The sequence below is a fragment of the Anoplopoma fimbria genome, chromosome 6, assembly GCF_027596085.1.
Source record: "Anoplopoma fimbria isolate UVic2021 breed Golden Eagle Sablefish chromosome 6, Afim_UVic_2022, whole genome shotgun sequence".
In the NCBI taxonomy this organism is placed as follows: Eukaryota; Metazoa; Chordata; class Actinopteri; order Perciformes; family Anoplopomatidae; genus Anoplopoma; species Anoplopoma fimbria.
Genome location: NC_072454.1, coordinates 21,386,318 through 21,397,140, shown reverse-complemented (window position 1 = coordinate 21,397,140; position 10,823 = coordinate 21,386,318). Strand labels below are relative to the sequence as shown.

Sequence of the window (10,823 nt, the reverse complement as noted above, 5' to 3'; positions counted from 1 at the left end):
AGAAACCTATTTTTTTCTTTTTACATTTTGTTTACATGTTTTTATTCACATGGGATCTCAGGACAAGGGTATTTTGATATTCACATGAGAAATTGGTTGTCCACTGATTCTCCCAGCTAAAAACTAATCAAACAGTAGGAATATTAATTAATGTTTTGACAAGAATCTGGCAACAAGAATCTGGCAACAAAAACATATTCTATACCTTTATTACCAAACAGATGAAAGGACAAATGACAATGTATATAATGATAAAGATGAGGGAATATAAATCAACAGCACGTGAATGGAAAGTAATGAGTAGTTACTACTAGTTGTTGAAAAGACAAATAAACAGACGTAAGGTGGTATGTCATCTAAACTTTAGAGGACTTTTTCCTCTGGCGGAGAGGAGACTGCACGTTCCACTGCCTCAGGCCGTGAGCTCTGAAATACACAAACACCAGAGCAGAGTTTTAAAATGAAACCTTCTCTGTATGGGTGTAAATAAATATAAATAAAAATGTTTAAGACTAGAAACAGAGGCAGTTCTAATTGAAAGGGCCCCAAATGAAAAGGTATTGTGAGGACCACAAAACTTGATTCCATGCGCCTTCCTTTTACTGTGTGGAGGCAGAAATCTCATAGAAAGATATCTCTGAATCAGGACGAATACAACTGTGTGGAGATATAACACTGGTATGAAGAATATATTGTAATCATATTTTGGTAGATTTACTTTTTTTTGTCAATAAATCACATGAAAAGACAGGTTGCGGGTGAATAGTCTTTTTTTGCTTACGAAGGTTCCGAGCTGAGTGAAATGACCTTTGAAGTATCTATGGTCTTGTTAAGACTTGTCGTTTTAAATGACAATTTTGTCATCTGCTTATGCGCTCCGCGCATTTAGGATCGGATCAGCCAGACCACAAGCAGAGGTGGCCTGGCTCACATTGAGTTTATAGGTAAATGTGTTAATCATCAAATTAGAGCAGCTTTGTTAGTGATTATTCTTCCAAAAAAACTCTCCTGTAGGGAGGAAGGGTAAGCAGCAAAAATAAGAGGCAAGGTGGGTGTCTTCATTGCGAAGAATTTATAAGAAGTGAAATGCATTTTACAAGTGTGTCTTTGACCTCGAAATGTGCGCTATGTGCAAAAAATCTAGAATGTTTGATTCCCTGACAAGGGCTTGATGCCAAAGAATATACCATATAGGACATGGAATCCTCTGACCTACTGTACTTACTATGATAATGGGTTGATTTTTCATTCACAAATGGTGGTTTAAGGTGAGTAAAAATACGGCTTTTACCTTTTTATTTAGATGAAACTATTGTTACTGCACTCCAACTATATGTGAGAGTGCCCTCTAGAACAAGAACTGTGACCAAAAAAGTGGAATGTGTGGACGCAATGATCGAAGTAGTGCACTCACTGCTGCTCATTTGACCGCACGTGAAGAACACTGGTCTCCCCGATGACACCTGTGGGGGACACAGTAGACACAGATTAATGTTCTCATGCTCACACACTGCTGCCTGAACACCGGATGAGTGGGATTGAGTGAGAAATCAGAGCAGCTTACTTGTTCCGAAGATCGCGCTGACTCCTTCATCAAACGTCAAGTTAATGTTGACTCCTGGATTAAAGGGAGGAGGACAGATGAAATGTTTAATTGATTAAAAAGTATATCTAAAATGTATTTAAGAAATGGCTCCAGCATGTAACTCCCCATAAAATCATAAAGTGTTGTTTTGTTAGATTTTAGTCTGTTATCAGATCAAACAAAGAGATGCAACGTGTTAATCAGTGAGTTTTAGAGCTGGCTAACAGTTGCCCCCCTGCTTCTAGTCTTTATGCTAAACTAGGCTAATTACATCTCGACACCTAACACAGACATGAGATTAATATCCATCTGAACATTTGACTCTTGGAAAGAATCTTAATAAGCTTTAAAATACACTTTAAAGGAAAATATATTCAGCTGTGAGAACACAACCATGTGTAGAAGAGGAGTCTCAAGTCTGTTTTTGCATCCCAGTAACACTCAGGCTGGAGGATCATGTGGATGACAGCACGGACTGAATATCAGGTGTGTGATGAGCTGTGGAGGTTCACACCCCGCCATAGAGTTGTACCTTTTGGTGTGCTGATGGCTCTGTTATTCACGGCTCCTTTAGACATCACTGGGAAGTCAAAGAAAAAATACAATCAGGACGCTGTGACTCCCATCAAATACTGATGTTGGATTAAAACTACTTTCAGTCGGTCTGATTGGATTAAGTATCAAAACGATGACAATCAGATTGGGAATGATATGAAATAATTGCATTACATCTTTGCTCAAATATAGATTTAATCTGTAATTTATAAAGTGCAGCCGCTTCCCGCCCCATTTCCTTAAATTAGTTTTGAAAGACTGTATCCAAAAACGGATGCAACTCCATAAGAAGCTGTCTGTACCCATTGAATAGAATTTAAAACTGGTAAATTAAATATTTTTTTTCAGCAGAAACAAATCTGTAAAAAACAAAACCAACATCCTCTCCTTTATTATGGCAAAATTGTTGTTTTTTTCATGTGAATAAACCCCTAAAAAATTTCAGCTGGATTAAAATGAGATAATAATCAGTTTAAAACTAATCCAGATGAAAACGGGATGTGATTTGTGCTGAGACCCTCTAATCCCCAACTAAAAGTAGTACCTGTTCCTTCCAGAGCGATTGACTTAGACCGGACATGTTCCTCCCGCCTGGAACTGTGCACACGCCTGATCACACGCACACACACACACACACACACACACACACACACACACACACACACACACACACACAGTACACACACACACACACACACACACACACACACACACACACACACACACACACACACACACACACACACATACACACACACACACACACACACACACACACACACACACACACACACACACACACACACACACACACACACACACACACACACACACACACACACACACACACACACACACACACACACATACATATATATATATATTGTCATTTTTTTCTCACTGATGCAATGAGCATGCTCAACTAAAGAGAAATCAAGGGAATCCAATGAAAAATTGCTGATTCAATACCAGCATTTGTTCCGTCATTCAGTAGTGCTTCTTTTTCCGTACATTTCTGAGTTTAATCTCAGAGACACACATATACATATTTGTGAGTTTTTCTACTAAGTTAAATTTTCAATCCAACAGTATATCCAAATTATACTAAATTAAGCGTTTTAATCTTGGAAATGTTTAGTTATTTTCTGAATATTACCCCACCTTCCCTGGCTCAAACGTATATATATATTTTTTAAATCAACAATGACCCTTACACGCTGTCCACTGAACTCAATGATCAATATAAAGAGGACAACAGCCTGAGTGAGTCTTTCATGTTGATGAGCTGCTGTGGTGGAAAAACCTACCTGTCAGTGTGTGCCACTCTGGCAGACAGGGTGTTCCGAAGTGGCGGCTGTGGTGTGGCGAAGATGAACGGGAGGAGTGGCCTGGTCCTGACGGGAGAGCCCTGGACTGAACACTGAGGAGAGAGCAGAACCACCATGATACCTTCACTGACGGCAGGGAAGTCAGAGACACTGGCCAGCAACTTGTTAATAATGTAATAACTTAAACAAATCAATCATTTTTAAACATGAGAGAATAGTTTACAGAAATAATAAACCTCTCAACACTTAAGGTAATATTTCATATATTGTATTTATTTTTTAAAAATCTATTTATATTTGAAAGTGCAAATTTTTTTAATTTATATTTTCAAAAATCTATTAAAACAAAGAATGGCTAGAAAGGGAAAAAAAATCAAGAAACATTTAAAAAGACTTTCAGATTTACAATATCTACACAATATGATATCTCAGGACCATTTAAGGGCTTTACGTTAGATGCTTAATCTGAATCAATTTACGGATCTCCAGGCCTTCTAGAAACACTTTTGACACACTATAATTATTAATTTTATCAACAATTAATCTGCCGATTGTAGTGTCAATTAATCAATTAATCATTCTTGGTCATTCTTCCACAGTCCTTTATTGTGTAAGAATTTACTGTGATAGAAGGTCAAGAAAAGCCTAGAAAAAGTTTAGAATGTTTACAAAACTGATAAATCAGTTATGGAAAAAGTTCCTCTTTACTTTTCTGTGGACTGACTAATCAATCAATTGACTGATCGTTTCAGCTCTAATCACTTTATTTTAGTTTACAGTTTATTTAAATATTATAATAAAGACAGCAAATATCTGTCAAAATTAGAATGCCATAACAAAAACATCAGAGTTAACAACTACTTTTCACATATTCATCCTAGCAGAGTGCATATCTGACATTATATAATTTTTTTTATTTATTAACATTTTATGTTTTATGCTTTTCTGTAAATCACAATGCAAATTTAAAAAATACAATGGAATACATGTTTGGTTTGTTTTAACTTCTAATTTAATCTCCACCATTGTTCTAAAAACAATTAATATATTGTGGAATAATTAGGAATATTTTTTTATACGAGACTACCAAATAAAAGTTTGTTGTTATTAAATGCTGGCAATTGCACTCAGTATCTCACCTCTTCGTGTTCGTTGTGTATGTGGTGTTTTCTGACCTGTGCAGTGGGAGTCCTGGCGTCTCCTGTCAAGCTGCAGTTGTCCATCTGTTCTGCCATCTCTCTCTCCTTCTCAGCCGTCTTCAGAGCAAACTCCAGCTCAACCGCCAGCTGCTCGTCCCCAGAGAAAAACTCCTTCACCTCGTTACGGTAGTCCTGCATCGTTACCTAGAGTAGAGCCACAAAAAAAGTTTGGGAGCGGGCTCGCAAGAGGGGGCCTCTTGCTCCAGGGCCATACATCGTGCTGAACATCAGTTCCCTCTTCAAATGAAGATGCAGAGAGCGTTGATGTGTCAGTGCTGTGGTCTCACCTGAAGGTAGGCCATGAGGTCTCTGAGGACGGGAGAGTGTTTTTGCTCCAGCATGCTCTTCAGGCTGATGATGAGAGGAACTGTGTTCTCTATGAAGGCCTTCTTCTGGACCTGTGGACCAAAAGCAGGACGCTGAGAGGAGCTCACCCGAAAGCTCCACAGAATTTTTGCAGTGATATTTAACAGCTGGTAAAGGCTTGTATTAGTATCAGACCAGTGGTTAAGTTAGACTGTCTTGTTGTCTATCATTTTGACGGTACTTTGAAATATTGACACATTTAATTCTACACATTTTAAATACAGCGGCTGTGGCGTGTCGGTTGGGATTATATAAAGTGTGATCATTGACATAGCTGAGCTGAGAAATGAAAGTAAAGTTACAAGTCATGTAACACTACTTTCGCAGCTGAGTAATTACATTAGTAAAGGAATGTAATTGATTGCAAGTAATTTGGATAACATTTCTCACCTGAGACACCACCTTCTTCTGTGCAGCCTGCAGGACGACCTTCGCCATGGTGGCCATGTTCTCCTCCTCTGCTTCCTCCCCTGTGGCGCCTGCTGCTGGAGTAGTTATGGCCTGCAGCTTCATCTCCTTCAGACTCAAGATGTTGAAGGTCTCTGACAATATCTCGGCGCCATCCGCATCCAACGGCAGCTCCTCGTCTGCAAAGCATGCTGGGATAGGAAAAGGTAAGATGTTACGAGCGACTTCTTTTTTTGCACAAGCGCTTTCTTGCGCTGGTTTTTACTTTTCAATCCACACACACACACACACAACACACACACACACACACACACACACACACACACACACATGTTCACCTAAGATGGTCTGGTTGATCTTGACGGTGATGTTGAAGCGCTGGGCGTCCGTGAAGTGTTCCAACAGGAAGCGGTAGATCCGAAAACGGTTCTGCCGGTGCTGAGCTCCTTTCAGTGAGAACCGAACCTTTTCTCTGCAAGGATTTAAAAAAATAAAAAATAAGCCAATGAATAGACAAAAAAAAAACAGGATACATAAAGCTACATGGTGACCGGATGACAGAACTAATATCCACACAGCTTCATACCTCTCACTTTGGGTGAATTTGTTGTAGGACTTGTGTTTGTTGTAGGAGTTGAAGTGGAAGATGCACTCGATGAAGTGCTGGCTGAACATTTCGGGGTTCTTCTTCAGCAACAGGTGGAGCAGGCAGTACTCGCATATGCTGGGGCAAGAAAACAGGAGGCACTTAGGTTTTGATACTGTGCCGGATTTCTTCAGGCACACAGAGCAATATTAGATAGTAACAACACTAAAACAAAGATTTAGGTTTAAAGTGTTACGGTGTTAAACTGCTTTTGTAGCTAGAGCCAAAAAAACAAATCGCATATGCATTCCTTATTATCATGTCATGGATACCTCAAAAGACTGCCAATGTGTTTGTTTTGGTAAATCCTACAATACATGATGCAGCCCAGGTCTAACTGGATACTAAAGAACCACAGAACAGTATGTGCTTTCAATTTTTCCGACACTGCCACTGTCAATTTGATGCATTGATCTAAGGGTTAACACGGTTTTAAAATCACTTGTTTAGTTGTTTTATTTTTTCTCAAAGCACAGTTCAATAAGCTTTTTTGTAAAGCAAGCTTTCGGTCAGAGTCCTTTGAAACAAGATTAGGTAGCAAGTGAATATAGCGGCACATAAGGTTACAAAAATATAATAGTTTTAAGTATGATAATCTGTAAATTTGATACAGGGTGAGCATCGTTTTCTTCTATATTTTTTAGATGTTATATTTGGAAATGATCTACCTAGCCATCATCTTTCTATCTGTGCAGGGAGATTTACCTGGCGATGGCAGGGTCCGGGTCGACCAGCGCCACCATGAAGCGAAAGAAGAGGGAGCCTTTCCATTTCACAAATTCCTCCTAGAAAAAAAAATAAGACAGGCAGTCAGGGATGGACACTGAAAACACTAAAAGATTCTCAGAGAACAGCCTAGTAGTATGAAAGGGATTGGTTTCAAGTTATTTTATTGTTATTTGCACAACAATTACAGAGAAGCAGTTGTTGGCAATGGATTCATAGATTTTCCCTCCAACAATACTCACATACATTTATTTATATTTATATTTATATATATATATATATGACTTTTTACAAATGCAGCAGGGCCGAAAATACATTAAATTAAAAAAAAAGTAAGTTAAAAAGTTGTTGATTTTTACCCTGTAATTTACAATTCCATTTTTTTATATAGCATTTGTTTGCTTGTTGTTATATCAAGTCAACTGAAGAAAAAAGAAACATGTTATTAGAGGGAGCAAATAATCCTTCCATTTTAAAATAATAGATGTTGATATCACCCCATTTTTATTTTTTTTTATGAAGCTGCAATAAATAATTGAATATATTTGTCCAACTGTAGCCCAGTGAAAAAAGTGTTGAACAGTTCCCACCTGCAGCAGGTTGGTCAGCATGATGAGAGTCTGCTCCCTGATGACCGCTTCACTGTCCCGCAGACAAGCGGAGATGTTGGGGATGTAGTGATCCACGATGTTGGTGTAGCGCATGCACAGATCACACATAATCACAACCACATTGTTGCGCACAGCAACCTCCGTGCCGACCTCCAGCTCCCTGGCAAACACCGGCAGGTACTTCTGGACGAGTTCCTCATGCTGCAGACACAGTTTACCTGAAACACGATAGACGCCAACGGAGAGGAAACGTTAGATGTGTGATGAGACAGCAGAAATGCACTGGAGGTTAAGACCATGAACAATGTTTATACATGGTAAGTGTACACAGGATCCATCATGTCGCTGCTTCACATTCATTGTCTATGTAAGGAACAGGCGGCCACCTCCAGTTATGAAAAATTGCACCAATGTAAAAGTGCATTAAACTTCCATTCTCTCTAATGGCCAACAGGGGCCGCCTCCTCTGGTTGCAAAAAATCCAATTGTATAGAAGTCTATGAGGAAATGACCCTACTTCTCTCTTGATTTATTCCCTCAGTAAACATTGTAAACATGAGTTTATGTTCTCAATCTCTAGTTTCAGCTCTTCTTCAATACAGCATGATGTTCATTTAGTAAACTATGTTCCCTTTTAGAGTAAAATAGATGATAAAGTACAACTATGTAGGGCGTGGCTACCTGGTGATCCACAGTTCAATGGGTTAAGGCTACAATAAGCAGCTGTGCAATGCATCCTGAGACCAGACATCAAGTTGGATCGCTCCTCATTTGCAAAAAGTTTAGGACACTTTATGTAAATTAGGGGCGTCCAGTGCGACTTGCCACTTTTGGAAACTACCTGAAAAACGTTTAAACTAACTAACCGTTGTTGATCTTAAATTAAGATCGATTCAGCAACTTCATGGATTATTTCTGGCAAAAATGCACTTTTCAGTATCAGGTGGTAGCCTGTCAGGTGTCTAATGCTGGGAAGCGGCATGAACCCTCGCATCCAAAAACTCCTTTTGGACTCGTACCATCAGACATTACTGAAATAGACAGAGGAGAATGATATAGAGTGAGGGAAGGACAGTTTACCTAAAGTGATGACTCCATGGGCTCGGACTCTGGTGGGCAGAGAGTTCGCTTTGAACTGGGACAGAGGCTGTGATGTTGGCAGCTCCTCCTGGTTCTCTGTCACCGACATAAAGAACATGTTACCACAGAATACATGTGACGATTTGGGCTATTATCTCTATGATAGGCTGAAGCCCTCAGAAAATGTTTTAACAAAGTAAACACTGACAGGTCTATTAAGTGTTAGGCTGCATCCATACTGACAGACGCCCCTGTGTGAAGAAATATAGCCGTCCCATTCATTTGGATGAGATCTGTCTCATTAAATATAAAATACATAAAATATGGCTATGAAATTAATAAACGAATGAATATGGCTATGTAATTAATCCTGAAATAAAGACATGAGGCAATATATATAAAAATAACAGAGAATAAGTATTATTCATTCCAAAAAAAAAAAATTTGAGCTACTGTAGCTGTCATGTTTCCCTGAGATGGACCATCAGTTGGAGGCTGTACTAACTCGTATTCAGCCAGCGTTCCCCCAAGTGTTAGGATGATGATCGCAGACTGCACGATCCCGTGCTTTCTGGTGAAGTTCCAGCGCACGCTAGCTATCTGTTTCTTGTGCTTTGGTTTGGTTGGTCCCACTGTGGTGAGAGCAGTTCACTTGACACTACTCTCAGCAATTCTCTTTATTCGAACCATCAAACAAGGTTGCTAGATGTTGGATCAGAACGCACTGGGAAACATTATTTCAGATCCTGTGGATTTGAAAAACACAGTATCTCTGTTTCCTAGATGTCAGTTCTCATTACCTGCTAGTTGGTCAGAATGTGTTGTCAGGACAGACTCCACCAGCAGCACTGTCCTTTTGCCAACCTTGGCGGGACATTGGAGTGACGCCACACCCAGAGTGTGAAGGTGTTTCACCTGGAACAGAGAGCATTTTTCAGTTACACCTTTATCACAAGCACAGCTTTACAACTACCAGACATGGTTTTTTTCCTCAGTTTCAGCCCTCCAACCTGACTAAATGCTGTTTCCTCACCCAAACAACGTGCTTTCCCAAAACACATAGTGCTTTGAAACCGGAAATAAAAATACATGGAATAATACAAAATTGAGACTAGCGGGGAGCTTCGTTGCTCCTCTCTCTGAGCGGTCAGAGCTCAGGTGAGCAGCAGACGGCTTTAGGAAGAATGTGTGTCACAACTGATGTATACAGTATATGTTGATCTCAAATAAAACAAACCATACTTGATTAAAAAAAACATATGACATATTTTAGGCCGATGTTTATCCAAGAGCAGCAGGTCAGGAATGAAACCTGACTTTGAACCTGCAATGTATAGAAAGTATTTGGGTAGGAAGGAAAAAGCAAGTGAAGGGTTATGTCTCACCATCAGCTCCTCGTTGAGGTTCTCGGCTCCCTTTTCTCTCAGGATGATGCCCGCTAAATAAGCCTCGCACACAGACACCAGCTCACCGCAGTGCTGGTTCAGAAAAGCCTGAAGCAAACAAAAGTAATCCCATAGGACATGACAGAAAGCGGGAACTGGGGATGAGTCGTCTTTTGATTTAATTATGAAATCCTATCGGGAGAATCTGTTTAACGCTGGCTGATGAGCTGTTACTTTGGCTAGTTTAGATTCTGTACATAATCCATAATAATAAAGATAAAGCCATCAAAAGCATTATGGGAAGCATGAAAACAGTTTAAACTTAACAAACACTCTAACCCATTTCAAAACACATTAGTAATATTAATACTGGCCATGAATATTTAAAATATTTAAAACATTCATTTTTATTTTTGTCTAATGTTAGACCTTTAATAACGGAACTATGGCCTGGAACTCTACATTTTGCACCCTAACATTTGTTATTATGAAACTGTATGTCAGTCCAGTTGTAAAGAGAAACCTGAGTCTGTTTGACGTCTTCGCTGCGGCCGAGTTGATAAAGGGTCTCCACGGCAGCACAGATCACCTCCAGAGACAAAGTAAAAGTCTTCAACCACGACATCAGATCACCTAGAGGGAGAGACAGAAAGAGAAATGTATGACAGTTCCATACTCTTGTACTCCTGTGAAATACCCCATCATCTCACTCCACATTTACTAACCAACTATCCTGTCCTTGGTGTCTTCGTTCAAATGCACGGCGATGTCTCCCATCACACACAGGATGTGACAGCAGGTAGTCGCAGTTACGTTCTTTGAACTAAGAGCAAAAATAAAGTAGTATAGTAAAAAAAACAAAAAACACTGGGTTCTCAGCTGTTAATTTTGTCAATAAACATTGTGTGTCCCTCTCACCTGACCAAGCTGTCCC

The 10,823-nt window shown here is 39.5% G+C and overlaps 1 protein-coding gene across 1 annotated transcript; it reads right to left on the bottom strand.

Annotated features, from left to right (window-relative positions):
• Positions 1 to 31: 31 nt before the first annotated feature.
• Positions 32 to 10,823, bottom strand: ncapd3 (non-SMC condensin II complex, subunit D3; the record flags this gene model as incomplete). The annotated part of the gene is given in 19 exon segments (XM_054600354.1): positions 32 to 426; positions 1,415 to 1,463; positions 1,565 to 1,618; positions 2,118 to 2,165; positions 2,685 to 2,749; positions 3,448 to 3,560; positions 4,644 to 4,811; positions 4,955 to 5,065; positions 5,424 to 5,632; positions 5,780 to 5,913; positions 6,028 to 6,165; positions 6,793 to 6,872; positions 7,404 to 7,642; positions 8,505 to 8,600; positions 9,305 to 9,419; positions 9,890 to 9,997; positions 10,413 to 10,522; positions 10,615 to 10,712; positions 10,808 to 10,823. Coding segments are annotated over 19 exon segments (2,021 nt in total), but the record flags the coding sequence as incomplete, so codon positions are not given.